The 18,640-nt window shown below is 42.8% G+C and overlaps 1 protein-coding gene across 5 annotated transcripts in view; it reads left to right on the plus strand.

The window, feature by feature from the left end:
• The window catches only part of FAM114A1 (family with sequence similarity 114 member A1), an 88,065-nt gene that overhangs the window by 54,325 nt on the left and 15,100 nt on the right, over nt 1-18,640 (plus strand). For all 5 annotated transcript variants that reach the window (XM_059382530.1, XM_059382500.1, XM_059382540.1 and 2 more), the window contains 2 exons: nt 3,005-3,157; nt 12,882-13,005. In XM_059382530.1, the coding sequence (XP_059238513.1) occupies nt 3,005-3,157; nt 12,882-13,005 (277 nt within the window). The remainder of the gene's footprint in view (nt 1-3,004; nt 3,158-12,881; nt 13,006-18,640) is intronic.

The following is an 18,640-nucleotide window of genomic DNA, read 5'->3' on the forward strand; positions in this document are numbered from 1 at the left end:
GATATATAAATTTGATTCTAGGTAAGAAACTGATAATGTGGGGAAAAGTGTGACCAAATGCACCTCTAATTCACACAGATCACTGCAACAGTACCTACTCCAACCTACTGCCACACAGTAATTTTTCATTCATCCATTCATTCCTTTGTTCATTTCAGAGATGCATTTTGAATGTCCACTATGTGCCAGGCACTGTTCCAAGCACTTGAGCTATACCAGTAGCCAAAATGGATAAAAATCCCTGTCCTTAAGGAGTTTTTGTTCCAATGAGGAGGGACAGACAAACCATCGACATCATCTAGTATTTTAAAAGATGATTGAGTGCTGTGGAAAAAAAAAAAAAAGCAGGAAGAATGTAGAAATGTGGAAGTGAGAGGCAGGTTAGGTATTAAATTGGATTGTTAGGGGGACGGCCTCATGGAGATGATGACATTTGAGCAAATATTGAAGTAGATGAGGGTCTTGACCATGCTGAAATCTGAGTGAAGCACATTGCATGCAGCAAGAGCAGCTTGTGCAAAGGCCCTGGGGCAGGAGTGTTTAGCATGGATGAGGAAGAAGGATGCTACATGGTGGGAAGGAAGTGAGCCAGAAGGAGAACTGTTACAGATGAGGATAGAATACTAATGGGGAACAGGTCATGGCAGATCCTGGAGGGCATTTGCAGGGACCTCGGGTTGAACCGTTAGTGAAATGGTGAAACCATTACAGCATTACTGAAAGAGGAGTGACAAGATCTGCCTGTAACAGGAGCACTTTAGTTACTGTGTTGAAAACAGACTGGGTATGGGGAGGGCTGAGAGTAGGGAGACCAGGTAGAGTGGTTACCAGTGCAGGCTCTCCCAGGAACAGGGGCCAAGATGGCATTAAAATGTGGGGATTTTATTAGGGGGAAATGCTGAGCAAGAAAGTGGAGGTGGGGGGCGAGAAGGCTGACAGGGCTATCAGACCAAGATGCAAGGCTGACCCCAGGGATGGGGAATGGGAGAGAAGATGGGGCAGAAGCCTCCTGGGCTACTGTATCCTCTGAGGAAAGCTGGGCAGAGCCCTTGGGCAGTCCTTCAGCTGATGTCCCCGGACAGGTCTCCTCATTGTCCCTGCTGCACTGGTGATGATCACGGGAGGCATGGACTGCAAAGTACAGCATCCAGGGTGGGGCCCTCGGTCACTGGTTCTGCAGCTCTCACTGCCTCCTCAGGGGGCAATGCTGTTACCTAAGCAGGGGGACGTGGTGGCTCAATGTGGAGCCCTGGAAGGGGAGGGTGAATGCTGATTCCAGGGATGTTCTGAAGGTCGACCAATGGAGGAAACTTGGGGTGTGAGATAAGGAAGATAAGAAGATAAGGAAGCAGCAAGAGCGACCCCACGGTTTGTTGGCATGAACAGCTCAAAGGATGAAGCTGCCATCCATTGACATAGGGAAGTCTGTTGGATTTTTCCTAATCCACACTCAGTAACTACAGAAGCCCACAATGTTCCTGACTTCTCCCATGTTCTGTCCCAGCGACACAGGGTGGTTTCCGGACCCACAGATGCAAGTCTCCAGAGCTGCCCTTCCGTCCGGAAGACTCCCTCGCCACAACCATTCACTGCTGTTTCACAGCATCTCCTTTTCCTTTCCACACGGAAAATAAACCAACCTCCTGTGGAAACCCAGCTCTTCTTCACGCAACTTTAATTTCACTCCATCTTTTGAGGGAACCCAAATCATTTCAGAGCGACCTGCCCCCTTCGTTTTCGTCCCTTCCCCTGTGTTCCGAAGCACCGATTTAGAGACGGAAGTTGCTCTGGGGAAAGGAAGCAATTTCGGTGTCACTTTGTTGTTGTGTTTTACCACCGCCAAGCCAGGAAGATCAGTGGGACTAGTGGGGTTTTATTATAAGTGTTAAAAATCCCCAGTGATCATCTGATGTTGTTTTGAAAATCTTAAAATTCAGAGCTTGTGCATATGTAGTCTTAAAGACAGAGAGGAGAATTCTGTCGGAAGCCCAGTGAATTTTTGGCTAACGGCCTCAAAAAACCTGAAAGGAGAAGGAGCTTGACAGTTTTATTGACACGCAGTAAAAACGACAATCTGTTCTTGCGTGATCTTCCCCTTGTGAATTTGTGGCTGCCACTGTGTTTACGGTGCTCTCCGTAGATGCTAAAGAACCCTATAAATATAATGCCCAGTAAACTTAATGAGGACTCAAATAAAAGATGCTTCGAATCATAGAAAGCAAGTGCAGGAAATTGGGAGTGACTGAGGGACTCATGTTCATCTTATTCTCTTTACATAATCAACAAAAAAATAACTGGAGAAAAATGATGAACGTGGAGAGGAACTCCACTCTCCGTCGGACTTCTCAAGAACTGATAAGCTAATATTCTTTTTTATATTCAGGAAATATATTATCTGATGAGAAATACATTATGAGTTTATATTTTATTAATTTTTGTCATCAAAGATGGTTAATAATCACACACATCGAGTTTTTAAAATAATGTCACACCAATCAAAACAGGCAAGCTTGTGGCTGCTTTGAGTTCTGCCTGGTACGGAAGTTGCAATGAACCTTATCACAACAGATTAGACTTTTCTGGTGTACATCAATTTTCCCACTGTAGAAAATTTGGATATTCCAGAAAATAAGAAAATTAATCACACACATGGAAAACACTTCAGCAAAAACTGCTGTTCATTTAGCTTCTGTTTTGCTTCTTTCCAATCCTGGACACAAGCATAGAATTTTTGCTTTGTTTGGGTGTGTACATAATGAACATGTAAGATTCGAAGTGGAATAGTCTGGAAATATTCCACTTTCCAAGAATATTCTAGAATATTCTGGAACATCCCACCTTCCAGAATGAGAAAACTGTCAGTGGAATCAATGAAAGAATCATTTTATTAGAAATTCCCAAGTGACACAAAGACAGAGCCAGCCCTCATCTCCCCCTACATAATACACAGGAAATGAGGCTTTTGAGTCCACATCCAGGGCACAAACCTTGTGTGTTTCTGCAGATGTTAAGGGAAGCCAAGGAGAAAGAGAAGGAGAGACTGGCCCAGCAGTTGACAGCCGAGAGGACTGCCCACTATGGGATGCTGTTTGATGAGTATCAAGGTTTGTCACACCTGGAAGCTCTGGAAATTCTCTCCAACGAAAGTGAAAGCAAGGTATGTGTGCCTGGTCGCTTAAAATACCACAGTCACTAATGTGTTTTCTCACACACGGAAGAAACTGGAAAATCAAAAATATCTCATTTTTAGGGCCTCGTTAGTATTGTGCTGAGGTCACAAATGTCCTACAGCCTGTTGAGCAGCTCCCCCCACCCCCTGTCATGCTCCATCTTGTTTCCCGTCTGTTTTGTGCTAAGCTGTTACCCCACCCCAACCCCAAGAGGACCAGCAAATTAGGAATCCTCCCTGCCCCCAGCTCATGGTACAGAAGGCTGCTCAGAAACTTGGCTGTCAGGCTCCTGGCCCCATGCTTCCCTTTGGTGACATGGTCCTTGGACCAGGGATGCCCTATCAGGCCGGGTCGCCATTCCCACCCTGGGAAAGCAAAGCAGCGAGGTTTCTTCCAGAGATTTCATATGGTTTTAGGGGCTCTGTAGTGGTTTATTCACTCATTTGTTAAAATATTGGGGCCACCAAGGGCAGGATCGTCTTCCTGGGAGTGAAAGCTCTCTTTGAGAATGTTCCTGAACGGAGACCTGGGATATACCTAACAGCCCTCCGCATTTACATTCCCCCACTGGGATCTCAAGAATCGAGACAGAAATAGCAGACCTTAGCAGGGTTTGGAGATTTATTTTTTTTATTTTTTTATTTTTTTAAGGATCTATATGTGCGGGAGGGTTATTTAGCAAATACTCATATGGCCCTTATATAGTCACTCTTCTAAGCAGTTTAAAACTATTAATTCATTGGATGGTACCTACAGCTCTTTTATGTGAAGGTCAGGCTGGGAGTCTTTCTGGTGGAGCCCACAGGGCAGCACCCTGGGAACTCGTGGAAGAGGCTCTGGGTCATCTCAGTGGCATTGGCTGGAGAGAAGCAGGGTTGGAAGTGAGCTTTAGAATGAAGTGATTCTTGACTCTCTCTCGCCCACGTCCTCTAAGTTAGGACTCGGAGGGGCTGAGACATTCCTGATGCCCACCTAGATGGGAAAAAATGGCCTCTGCCAAAAACCAAACAGGTTGGAAATCCCCCTCCTCCAGATGATCGAGTTACACGGTACTCTCTGGGCTTATTTTCTCTTGTTTTTATCCATGAGCCATCAGTGAGAGCCTTCCGATGAAACTGTGAGAGGTTGATTTTTTAAAAAAGCAAAATCATGCCTCATATACAGATACAAAATGAACATGAATTAAAGAATCTGGTTAGCTCCCTTATTGCATGAAGGAACCAAGCAGATACTATAATGGGTTCAAGGAGGAAAGCCCACGCACATATCTATATGGAGAAATGAATGAGATGAATGTGTAAATGGGGCATAAACCTGGTTTTTCCCCAGGAGGGGAGGTTGGCCCTCCCCTAGACAGAATCTATTCACCTGTCTAGAGACCAGAATTATTTCACACTGCTATCAGTGAACTACAATCTAAACAATTGTGAAATTGCTCCCATAGACTCAGATAATCTGATAATATGTGCTCTAGAAAATGCAGTTTTCCAAATTGTTCCTATAAAAGCTGGGTTTTGAGTCAACCATTATGTGATCAAATACCACTCCGTAGCTGTATGATTTTGGACGCATCTCACTTCAGTCTCCTTATCTGTGTAAGGGAAATAATAATGAAACCTACCTCGTAGGAGTATTAAGAGAATTAAATGAGATAGTCCGTGGAAGCAAGTTCAGCTCATTTTAATATATAATAAGTACTCAATAAATGTTCACTGCCTTTTTATACATTCTTGCATAGGCATCTGTATCGATGATATTTTATTTTACATGTATCCTTATGTTATCTGTACGTGTGTGTATTATTATTAAAAACATGACAGCGATGCTTGATCTCTTGAGGTTATCATGGTGTAGGGACATCCCACTCTGGCAGTTTCATTGCAGGTCTCAGCTGTGAAAGAGTCCCAGGTCCCCAGAAAAAAGCCCCAAAGGGCTGATGTTGCTAAGAAGGGGATTTGGTCCCTAGAGGGACACATTTCCCTCTGTTTGCACACTGCTCCAACGAGCTCTGCTTTCTTTCCCTCAGCCTAGAGATTTTTATAGTAGTATTCATGGTAAGGAATGCAGAATGCTTTCTTGGATTAGTAACAATAGTTACTGTGTGCTGTAATAAACAAATCCTAAAAACATACGGGTCAAAATCAGTCAGAGCTGTCCTTCTTCCTGTGATAGTCCCAGATGGGCGTGGCTGGTCATCAGGCAGCTTTCCTGTTCAGGGATTCGGGGGCCAGATTCTGTCTATCTTATGGCTCCCCTAGACCCATCTTAATTTTCACAGTCCTCTAGCAAGAATACAAATGGAGACCCCTACTGGGATTGTCAGATTTAGCAAAAACAAAAACAAATAAACAAACAAGAAACTATAGGATGACAAGTGAAACTTCAACTTTTGATAAACAAAGGAGGATACTTTTTTAGTGTAAATATGTCCTCTGCAATATTTGAGACATACCCTCATACCAAGAAAATATTGTTTATCTAGAATTCACATTTAACTAGACCTCCTATACGCACCAAATACTTAGAAGTGAAAGGACTTTTGGGGTGCCTGTGTGGCCCAGTCGGTTACGTGTCTATCTTCAGCTCAGGTCATGATCCCGGGGTTCTCCCTCTGTCTGCTCCCCCTGCTTGTGCTCACGTGCTCTCTCCTGTCAAATAAATAAAATCTCAAAAAAAAAAAAAAAGAAATTAAAGTACTTTTGAAACAAACTATTGAAGAAAATATATTGTCATCCTACTTTTATAATGACTTTGAAAACCAGGTTCCCATTCAGAATGCTCAAGTCCCTCACATTTCCCCGCCACCCTCCTGCCTGCTGTCGTCCCTTTATTTCCAGCTGTCTCTCCCTTCAAGGAGCTTTCTGTGCACATGAGAGGATGACCTGGTTCAAGCTGTACCTGCAGCCCTTCAAACAGCTAACGATTAGATGGTCCCACCACAAGCAGCACAGCCTGAGAGATCCATACAGGCTGTGGAAGGGAAATGTTAGTAACTTTAGTACCTAGAGAGTGGTCTGGAAGGAGGAACATGGGCTCTCCGTGGGCATATCCCTTTGGCCTTGTGGACTCCTGTGGGTCTGAGTCTAAAGTATTGGCTGTCATCATCCTCTAGGGCCTCCTTGTCGTCTTTATCCTTCCAGCATAACGACAGAGAATATAGAGGGTACACTCCCATTTTAAAAAATTATTTATTTATTTTTAGAGCAAAGGGAGACTATGAGCAGGAGGGGCAGAGGGAGAGGCAGAGAGACCCTCAAGCAGGCTCCCCACCCACAGAGGCCCTTGGGGGGCTCGATCGCACAACCCTGAGATCATGACCTAGATGGAAACCAAGAAACAGATGCTCAACCAACGTACCACCCAGGTGCCCCCACTCCTATTTTGTAAGACCATTGACCCGGAAATGATACACATCACCTCTGTTGACATTTCATTGGTTAAAACTTTGACACATTGCATGGAAATATCGGGAATTACTATCATTCCTATTCTGTTAGATTGATTCTAGGATAGCAACAGGTATGGCAGTACTATACTATACTATACTATAAATCTTAAGAAAAAACCTGGTAATTTTTATTGCTGTTATACTTAATAGCTAACAACAACAACAACAACAAAAAAAAAAAAACAGTAAACAAGAATATTCAAAATGGCACCCCATACTCCCTTTCAGGGAAAAGATTGATAAGGCAGATTGTCTATCCTTGTGTTCCCAACAACACTTAGCACATTGCCAAGCATAACAGTCAGCATTCTATGAATATATATTGAGGAGTGCGTGATTATTACTGGATTGAAGTAAAGATTTATTGCTTGTCCCCCTGGCGTAATGGAATGAACCAGGAGGAAGCAAAAGAGATACTATGGTAGAAAGATGCTGACAAGAGAGTCCTTTGCTAAAAATAACCCTTCCCAAAGGATACCCAAAGCATTAAAGCCCAGTACCTTCCCTCCTAGAGGATGGCTACCCTCCAGGAGACATGGGAAACCATGATGTCCTACATGTGTATACACATTTTCACTAGTGTGCTCAAGCACATGTATTCAATAATTACTTTTTAATTTTACTCTTAGAAGACTGCTATGTAGAAAATATATCTAAAGTGTAGGAATCTGCTGTGGGTCTCTCTAGGACCCTGAGGCCTAATCATGAGCATATGAGTGGAAAAGAAGGCTCTGGAAAGGTCAGAGCAGAAAGGCGTGGTGGCAACCATCCAGCAGGGTCCATTTGCTTCCACCTGCCGAACTCTCCAGCTAATGGGTTTTGTGTTGATGACTTCCTACCGGGCGTCTCCCTGAGCCTCCTTGCCAATTGCATTATGCCCTGGTGATATGCCTTACGATTTTTAGGAAATTGGTGTCCTGGCTCCGTGATGCCCTCTCTGACTCTGTCACTTATCCCGGTGTGTGAATCTACTACCATAACGAATATTAAAACACATTCCAAAGGGCATTGCGGCTCCTCTCCTGGCACTCCCTCCAGAGCAAGTGTGTGACCTGCAGAATGAAAACAGAAAAACCTCACTACTTCATAATCCTGCTTTTTTTTTTTTTTTCAGAAAAGAAACGATTCGCTCATTTATTTAACAATATTGATTGAGTAGTTTCCATTATGTCACATTCTACTTTCGCCCTATATTTTATTATTCTGTTATTTATTTTTCTTTTTTAAATTCAACTAGCCAACATACAGTACATTATCAGTGTCAGATGCAGTGTTCAATAATTCATCAGTTATGTATACCACCCAGTGCTCATCACATCACATGCCCTCTTCAATGCCCATCCCCCAATTGCCCCATCCCCGCACCCACCTCCCCCCTACTTCGTTTTTTATATGGTTCTCCATGCACTTTGGCCATTTTGGAAATTCAAATCAGTCTTCAGACTTGCGGCCTATGACTGGCCAGGTACGCAAATAATTTTTAAGTATTTACAAATGTCAGTTTCAAAAGAGGGGCTCTGCAATGTCTACAATAGCCAAACTATGGAAAGAGCCTAGCTGTCCATCAACAGATGAATGGATAAAGAAGATGTGGTTTATATATATAATGGAATACTATGCCTCCATCAAAAGAAATGAAATCTTGCCATTTGCAACAACGTGGTTGGAACTAGAGGGTATTATGCTGAGCGAAATAAATCAGAGAAAGACAAATATCATATGATCTTTCTGACATGAGGAATTTGAGAGGCGGGGCAGGGGGGTATGGGGGATAGGGAAGGAAAAAATGAAACAAGATGGGATCAGGAGGGGAACAAACCATAAGAGACTCTTAATCTCACAAAACAAACTGAGGGTTGCTGGGGGGAAGGGGTGTGTGAAGAGGGCGGTGGGGTTATGGACATTGGGGAGGGTATGTGCTATGGTGAGTGCTGTGAAGTGTATAAGCCTGATGACTCACAGACCTGTACCCCCAGGGCAAATAATACATTATATGTTAATAAAAATAATTTTTTATTGATTTGATTTGAAATCAAATTCAATGTGATATGATACATTATCACAATGAAGACAATGAGCAGGCAGGATATCAGTTCAAGCATCATCCTCTGTGATCTCTCCCCGCCCACACTCTTGCCTCCCCCAGGGGTACTGAAGTTCCCTCCCTGGAACCTTGCTGCCACTCCGCTCACATCTGTCATGGCTGTTAGCAATTAACCTGGGCCTCCCTCCTCTAGACTGCAAGATCCCAGACGAGAAAATTGTGTCTTGTGTGTTTTTGCAACCCCAGTTCAATAACCCACATCTAGCAAGTATACACACACACACACACACATAAATATATGTATGTAGATGTATATCTGTGTATATGAAACAGTTCTTTATGTGTTTATGTGTATATAGTATATATACATATATTAATATTCTTACATATTATATGTTAACCTACATAATATATATATAATTGCTTGACCTTCACTACAAGCATTTTTTAAGTTTTTCTTTTTTAATAATCTCTACACCAAATGTGGGGCTCAAACTTACGACTCCAAGATCAAGAGTCTCATGCTCTTCTGCCTGAGCTGGCCAGGTGCCTCTACAAGTACTTTTTTAAAAAAATTAACATATAATGTTTTATTTGTCCTGGGGGCACAGGTCTGTGAATCATCAGGCTACATATTTCACAGCACTCACCATACACATACCCTCCCCAATGTCCATAACCTAGCCACCCCATCCCTCTCTTCCCACCCCCCAGCAACCCTCAGTTCGCTTCATGAGATTAAAAGTCTATTATGGTTTGTCTCCCTCCCAATCCTATCTTGTTTCATTTTTCCCTCCCTACCTACCACGATCCCCTGCCCTGCCTCTCAAATTTCTCATATCAGAGAGATCATATGATAGTTGTCTTTCTTTGATTAACTTATTTCGCTCAGCATAGTACCCTCTAGTTCCATTCGCATCATTGCAAATAACAAGATTTTGGGGGTTTTGATGGCTGCATAGTATTCTATGGTATGTATATACCACATCTTCTTTTCTTTCTTTCTTTCTTTCTTTTTTTTTTTTAGCAGCAGGGAGCCTGCTTCCTTCCTCTCTCTGCCTACCTCTCTGCCTACTTGTGATCTCTGTCTGTCATTTAAAAAAAAAAAAAAAAAAAAAGATTTCTATTTATTTATTTGCCAGGCAGAGAGGCAGGCAGAGAAAGCAGGGTGGAGGGGAAACAGACTCCCTGCTGAGCAGAGAGCCCGATGCAGGTCTCGATGCCAGGACCCTGAGATCATGACCTGAGCTGAAAGCAGAGGCTTAACTCACTGAGCCACCTAGGTGCCCCTAGACCACATCTTCTTTATCCGTTCATCTGTTGGTGGACATCTAGGTTCTTTCCATAGTTTGGCTATTGTGGACATTGCTGCTGTAAACATTTAGGTGCACGTGCCCCTTCAGATCCCTACATTTATATGTTTAGGGTAGATATCCAGTAGTGTGATTGATGGGTCAAAGTGTAGCTCTATTTACAACTTCTTTGAAGGAACCTCCATACATGTTTTCCCGAATGGCTGCACCATTCCCACCAACAGTGCAGTGTAGGAGGGTTGCCCTTTCTCCACATCCTCGCCATCCTCTGTTGTTTCCTGACTTGTTAATTTTAACCATTCTGAGAGGTGTGAGGTGGTATCTCACTGTGGTTTTGATTTGTATTGCTCTGATGCCAAGTGATGTTAAGCACTTTTTCATGTATCTGTTGACCATCTGGATGTCTTCTTTGCGGAAATGTCTGTTCTTGTCTTCTGCCCATTTCTTGATTGGATTATTTGTTCTTTGGGTGTTGAGTTCGATAAGTTCTTTATAGATTTTGGATACTAGTCCTTTATCTGATACATCATTTGTGAATATTTTCTCCCATCCTGTCAATTGTCTTTTGGTTTTGTTGACTGTTTCCTTCACTGTGCAAAAGCTTTTGATATTGATGAAGTCCCGACAGTACATTTTTGCCCTTGCTTCCCTTGCTTTGGGTGATGTTCCTAGGAAGAAATTGCTGTGGCCGAGGTCGAAGAGGTTGCTGCCTGTGTTCTCCTCAAGGATTTTAATGGATTCCTTTCTCACCTTGAGGTCTTTCATCCATTTTGAGTCTATTTTTGGGTGTGGTGTAAGGAAATGGTCCAGTTTCATTCTTCCTTGAGTGGCTGTCTAATTTTCCCAACACCATTTGTTGAAGAGACTGTCTTTTTTCCATTGGACATTCTTTCTTGCTTTGTCAAAGATTAGTTGACCATAGAGTTGAGGGTCTATTTCTGGGCTCTATTCTGTTCCATTGATCTGTGTCTGTTTTTGTGCCAGTGCCATACTGTCTTGATGATTCTAGCTTTGTGATAGAGCTTGAAGTCTGGAATTGTGATGCCACCAACTTTGGGTTTTCTTTTTTTTCAACATTCCTCTGCTATTTGGGGTCTTTTCTGGTTCCATATAAATTTTGGGATTATTTGTTCCATTTCTTTGAAAAAAAAAAGATGTTATTTTGATAGGGATTGCATTAAATGTGTAGATTGCTCTAACTAGCATAGACATTTTCACAATATTTGTTCTTCCAATCCATGAGCGTGGAATGTTTTTCCATTTCTTTGTGTCTTCCTCAATTTCTTTCATGAGTACTTTGTAGTTTTCTGAGTATAGGCTCTTTGCCTCTTTGGTTAGGTTTATTCCTAGTTATCTTATGGTTTTGGGTGCAATTGTAAATGGGATTGACTCCTTAATTTCTCTTTCTTCTGTCTTGCTGTTGGTGTGTACAAGTGCAACTGATTTCTATGCATTGCTTTTTATATCCTGACACTTTACTGAATTCCTGTATGAGTTGTAGCAGTTTTGGAGTGGAGTCTTTTGGATTTTCCACATAAAGTATCATATCATTTGCAAAGAGTAAAAGTTTGACTTCTTTGCCAATTCAGATGCCTTTTATTTCTTTTTGTTGTCTAATTGCTGAGGCTAGGACTTCTAGTACTATGTTGAATAGCAGTGGTGATAACGGACATCCCAGCCGTGTTCCTGACCTTAGGGGAAAAGCTCTCAGTTTTTCCCATTGCGAATGGTATTCACTGTGGGTTTTTCATAGATGGCTCTGATTATATTGAGATATATACCTTCTATCCCTCTACTGTGAAGAATTTTGATCAAGAAAGGATGCCGTACTTTGTTAAATTCTTTTTCAGCATCTATTGAGAGTGTCATATGGTTCTTGTTTTTTCTTTTATTAATCTATCATATCACATTGATTGATTTGCAGATATTGAACCAACCTTGCAGCCCAGGAATAAATTCCATGTGGTCATGGTGAATAATCCTTTTAATGTACTGTTGGAGCCTATTGGCTAGTATTTTGGTGAGAATTTTTGCATCCGTGTTCATCAAGGATGTTGGTCTATAATTCCCCTTTTTGATGGGGTCTTTGTCTGGTTTGGGGATCAAGGTAAGGCTGGCCTCATAAAATGAGTTTGAAAGTTTTTCTTCCATTTCTATTTTTTGTAACAGTTTCAGGAGAATAAGTATTAATTCTTTAAGTGTTTGGTAGAATTCCCCTGGGAAGCCGTCTGGAGCTGAGCTGTTGTTGGGAGATTTGGGATGACTGCTTCAATCTTCTTACTGGTTGTGGATCTGTTCAGGTTTCCTATTTCTTCCTGGTTCAGTTTTGGTAATTTATATGTTTCTAGGAATGCATCCATTTCTTCCAGATTGTCAAATTTGCTGCCGTATAGTTGCTCATAATATGTTCCTATAATTGTTTGTATTTCTTTGGTGTTGGTTGTGATCTCTCCTCTTTTTTTCCACCCTCATTTTACAGATAAGGAAGGAAAGTTTAAATAAATTACCTGAGGGCACATAATTCATCAATGAGGGGCTCATATTTGAATTCAGAGTTGACAGCACCAGTGTTTTTACCCACGAGGCTAGAAGGGCTACAGCCAAATTTATTTAGCTTCTGCTGTTTGCACCTGTGTAGCATTCACATTTGCTGTTCCATTTACCCTCACAAAGGATCCCAATGAAGTGTGCATCTCATGTTAAAATTTTAAAAACTGAGGCCCCGGGGGCGTATGTCACTCACCCAAAGGCACCCAGTTAATAGGCAGTAAATCCGGCATTCCACCCCGCCTTTCCCCCCACACCACCAAAGCCCCTCAGTCCCCGCAGAGCTGGCAACAGCCCCTCGTAAACGTGATTAACGGGAAAACAAGATGACAGTTACGCTGACCCATTTCTTTTTTCAGGTTCAGTCATTTTTAGCATCCCTTGATGGAGAGAAGCTGGAACTCTTAAAAAACGACCTGATTTCCATTAAAGACATCTTTGCAGCCAAAGAATTAGAAAGTGAAGAGAGTCAAGAAGAACAAGGTAAAGGAAAATCATCGGTTAAACTGCCAAACAGGCAGTTCATAAAGACAGCCCTTTGAACAGGGCGTGCTTTCATTCAAGAGCTCCTCCTCCTCGCTTCCAAAGCGCTCTGTGCACCTGCTCTGTGACCGGAGCTGGCGGCGGGGCTCTGTGGTCCCCTCGTTCTCTGGGTGAGCACTCCTGTGGGAGGTGCCTTCATTGCCCTGGTGGGGGCACAGCTCCTGGCACCCTGCAGGTGCGCAGGAAACATGGGTGCACAGAGCAGCGGAGAACAGGGCACGCTGAGCATGGCCCTGTGACTGGAGTTTATGCCCTGATATCCAATTGTTTATCTGCATGCGGTGGGCAGGTCTCTCCATGGATTTCTTTGCCTACTTTTCTTATTATTTTTAATACCTATGCTTGGGAATTAAGGTGTATTTGTAAGTGGCCTGCCCTCTGTCTCCAGGCACCTAGTGACAGGACCCCCAAGGAGACGAGGACCTGTTTTATGCCAAACAAGTTTTCCTTGAGAGGGGGGATACCTGACTCCCTCTGCCTCCCCCAGCCCCCAACATTGGTGCCCTGGCTCTCAAATAAACAAATAAAAATCTTAAAGAAAAAAATATAGAAGGTGGGGCGCCTGGGTGGCTCAGTGGGTTAAGCCTCTGCCTTCGGCTCAGGTCATGGTCTCAGGTCCTGGGATCAAGCCTCACATCAGGCTTTCTGCTCAGCATGAGCCTGCTTTCCCCTCTCTCTCTACCTGCCTCTCTGCCTACTTGTGATCTCTGTCTGTCAAATAAATAAATAAAATCTTAAAAAATACATATATAGAAGGTAATTAAAAAAAAAAAAAAGAATTGTTTTAGGTTGCCGGTTTAGGAGCAGAATATAGCAAAACATTTGCCGTTGTACATGGAGACTGATTTCTTACTGATGTCATCATCACCTAGCCGTGCAGCCACTGTTGTTGGGGTTATGCTGACACACAAGGCCACCATGGGACACACAAGACTGCCTTCTCCCAACTCCAAGGTCCATTTGAAACATGTGCATGCTCACTGGCCATATGGCCTGCAACAAGTTATGTAACTTTTCTGAAACTCATTATCTGCACCTGTGAAATGGAGAAATGGATACATATTCCCCAGGGCTATTGTGAGGCTCGAATTAGATAATGTATGTAAAGATGTATTTTACAGAGCTTGGCCCACAGAACAGCTCAAAAATGTTCACCAGTGTTGTTTTTTAAAGTGCTAAAACAATGCTGGGAAAACAGTAAAGGTACGCTAAACTGTAGCTTTTCTTTATAATCATACTTTCATCACCCAAACGCAGAGGAGTGATAGCGCACGTTCATCCCCATCGATTAGCTGGAAGTGTTTTTTCCCCAAGTGTGTTGCACACCTTTATTTATTTTTTTAAAGATTTTATTTATTTATTTGTCAGAGAGAGAGAGCACAAATAGGCAGAGTGGCAGGCAGAGGCAGAGAGAGAAGCAGGCTCCCCGATGAGCAAGAAGCCAGATGTGGGACTCAATCCCAGGAGCCTGGGATCATGACCTGAGCTGAAGGAAGCAGTTTAACTAACTGAGCCACTCAGGCATCCCTTTAATCAAAGCTCAAACACAAGGACTGAGGGCTTCAGCCTCAATGGTCAGGGCAAAATTATTCTAAGCATTTGCAAACTGTTATTTAAATACTATCTCCCACTTTAGTCTCCTACTGACCTTATGTGCCTTCCGTCTAATGAGATTTATCCTCATGGCATCAAAATAGAAGGCTCAATTACACTGAAGAATAGAAAGAGGCCACTGGCCAAGAGTATTGGAGAGTAATGTTTTTGAGCATTTGTGTGTTTCTGCAAGAGCCGCAAAGCAGGACAGCCTTGCCTTTGTTTTAATAATCTGAAACTAAGACACTGGCTGTCAGAGTTCATAAAGGTAATATTATGGGCCCAAGATGAACCAAGAGATAGGCCTGTTTTCCAGAGTAACGATCACCCAAAAAGATCCAGGTTATTTCTCTTTGGTTGCATGATGCCAGAGGTAGACCTGGATCCTATAGGGCGTGTCATTCAGAAAGGATAAAAAGAAGATTCCAGATTTCTCCTAACCTCAAAGTGATAGTGTTGCGGGTGCAAGTTAAAGCAGTACACATCCCCAGCTAGCACAATTTCTTAGAGAAGATCCTTGATTCAATACTATTAGATGGAAAATGTTACTATATGCAATGTGTTCCAGTCTTAATATGAGCTTCAGTAAATTGGGATTTTTTTTTCCCCTATGACCCCCCCCCCAAAAAAAATATATATATATGATGAAGTCCTGAACACAATGCTTAGGAAATGGTTGATTTATCTCTCCATAAGTAAACCCTATTATCTCCCATAATATATCCATTTTCCCACAGGACATCTCCAGATTATCAAAACACTATTAATTTTAATTAACTTAATTTAATAAATAAATGTCAGACACGTAAAGGATCACCAGGAGAAAAGAATAGCAGGGGTGTCATTAAATCAGTCCAATTATGATGGAGCGTGACAGCTCCATCCAGGGGGAGGGATTATCTGAATGCCATAGAGAGGATGTCACCAGCAGGGGTGAGCGGAGAAGCCAGGAGGAAAACTCTGGGAGAAACCAAAGCATTCCATGCACTTTTTTTTTCCCCTTGTAATCATTTACATTCCTAAAGCCTCTTAACACCTAAATAATTCATTTGCAAGTCTTGGAAAAATGTATCCAACTGTCATTTTTAGATAAACTCAACCTTGGGCTCCTCTGTGTTTGATGGTGTTAGCTAATGATTTGCATGTTTGTCTTTCCAGCAGCGTGTAATTTTATCACACTGCCATGGGTCTCTAATTTGGTTTACCACTATCGTGAAGAGGTTTTTAAAAGGCTATTTTCTATTTTTATTGCCTTGGTGAAGATCTGGACCATATGTATGAACCAAGTGCTATAGTAATAGGTGTTCTTTGTGGCAATGTTATTTATCGCTGTTTTTACCCACTTCCATTTTTCTATGTAATTTTTCCCCCCTAAAATATGTGCTAAAAGTTATCAGTGTCCTTTTCTGTTTTCTAGAACAAAAAGCATTTAAAAGCTGGAGTGACACAAACTACTTGCATCCGAGTTTAGTGTTGATGATTCCCAGATATTTTTAATCTCCCTGTGTTTATATCTTTGTCGCCCATAAAAATATAGTTAGATAAAACTTTAGTGTTTACAAAACACTTTCACATTTGCTGTATTATTTGATCTCTTACAGCAATGCTACAGCTGAGATAGGTGGGTTTTATTTTATTATGCATTTTAAAGATTTTATTTATTTGAGAGAGCACAAGCAGTGGGGAAGGGTAGAGGGAGTGGGAGAAGCAGGCTCCCTACTGAGCAGGGAGCCTGACGAGGGGCTCAATCCCAGGACCCTGAGATCACCACCCAAGAGGGAGGCAGAGGCTTAACCAACTGAACCACCGAGGCGCCCCAATAGGTGGGTTTTATTATCCTAAATTTACAGGAGGACATAGAAGCTAAGAACCATGACTAGCCCCAGGCCACAGATTCTCTGAACGCAGGAACTGGGGTAAAAACCCACAACTGCCACAATTAAGTCCGGGGCTCTTTCTGCCCTGCAGTATTACCTCCTACAGAATGAGAAAGACCAGGTAATTTGGAACAAGACCTTAGTCAATGCCACCCAGGTGTGTCCCTGCCCGCTCTTACTTTGTCTTCTTAGAGAGGATGAGACCAAAACCTCTGCCCAGCAGAGAGAGGATCTCAGCTTTGTTTCTCTCTCTGACTCTAGCCCTCTATTTCTCCTTTTGTGCAAGTAGTTAATGTCTTCTCATTCTTGAAGACTAGGTTCGTGTATCACCTCCTCCAGGAAGCCTTCTTAACAACCCCTCTGAGGATAAGATTCAGTGCACTCAGCACACTTACCTCTTTGGGTTATAATGACTGGCTAGTGTCAGCTTCATCCTGAACAAAGACACCCATCTCTCTCTCTCTCTCTCTCTCTGTCTCCATCCCCCACAAGGTACACACCTCCCCGCCCCTGCTGCGGCCACCCTGGCCTCCTTGCTGTCCCTGAGCAAGCCGGGCACACTCCCTCTGGGACTTCGAGTTGGCTGGACAGCTCTGCCCGCTCCCCATCTGGTGTTACTCACCCCCTCCCTTCAGTTCATTACTCAAATGGCATCTTGTCAGTTCCCCTCTCGTTTCCCGACCGACCCCCAGCCATCCCTGTTCCTCTGCCTCGGTTTATACTTCTCCATAAAACTTACCATCTGACATATATGTTTTATTTCTCTATTCTGTTTATTAATGTGTCTATCCCCCGAGAATATGCGGATTCTAGATGATGTGATGAAGCCCAGTGTTGTGAACAAAGACCTGCAGGTTACCCCCGACTATCTCCACAAGCTGCTAATTAGCCATTTTGTCTGTAAAGCAGAAAAGAGCACATACACCCAAGTGCTAGATACAGGTTTTCTCACATGGCTTAGCTGTCCCTGAAGCTACTGCCTTCACCCACTGACATAAGCCAGAGTATTTTCAGATGATGTAATCAGGGCCGATGAAGGATGCTTTTATCTCCCCGCCACATACAAAGTGGTGATGAACCCACCATGCAATCAATTCTTCAGCACTTGGACACTTTAAAAATGGTTTCAACCCGCAGATACAAATGAGAAAAAGAAATAGGATTGTAATTTTTAAAAATCTCTCTTTATTGCCCACCAATGATATCCATTTATTTTTGTCTGAGGCTGTAGTATGCATACCGTGTTCTGTGTGCTCTCTATATTATTCTATATGATACAATTTATCATATTTACATATTTACAATTTATCAACAAATTATTTAACAAATACTTATTTAATAAATACTTAGAATGAATAAATAACACTTGTTAAATAAATACCAAGTATTTATTAAACACTTATGTTCCAGGCACTGTGTTACACACTCCGAATTCAGGAATGAGCAGAAGCAAATACCATGTCTGTCCTTAGGCAGCTTCCATCTGGAGGGAAGCATAGTAAGAAGTAGTATAGGGCCAACAGGTATCCCCAGAAACCTTGGGACATTTCTCCAGAGATGCGGTGTCATTACTTCTGATAGCATATGGTTTGTGGAGATGAGTTCGGCTAGCTAAGCACTGTGGCTCTGTGGCCATAAAAGGGTGTCCTGGGTATTACTAGGGTTGCAGTACTAAGCACAGCAATTCTCCAGGTCATAAATATGTTGTTGTCTGGGTCTTCTAGACCTGAGCTACGTCATTCATTTGTTGGTTCAGTCATTCGTTCAGCAGATAGCTACTGATTATGTACAGCTGCAAGCAAGACTGATCACTCGCTCCCTGTCCTCATGTGGCCTTCAGGCCAGCCTGGGGGTCCCCCCCCCCTTCCCAGCTAGAACTTCAAACAACACAAGGCTCGGGCAGCCCCTCGCATGGCGACAGCAGCCGGCTGCCTGACTGTCGTCCTTGTCAGCGGGTGCTCCTAAGCTGCTCTCTGGCAGGCGGGGAGTCGGGGGGTGGTGACTGTTGAACCCCCCACTTTGACTCTGACTTCAGGCTGTAAGGTCAGGGGAACTGCCACATTTTGAAGGATGAAAAAAAAAATCACGCTTCCGACGTCTGTCAT

The sequence above is a fragment of the Mustela nigripes genome, chromosome 1 (assembly GCF_022355385.1).
Source record: "Mustela nigripes isolate SB6536 chromosome 1, MUSNIG.SB6536, whole genome shotgun sequence".
Taxonomy (NCBI): domain Eukaryota; kingdom Metazoa; phylum Chordata; class Mammalia; order Carnivora; family Mustelidae; genus Mustela; species Mustela nigripes.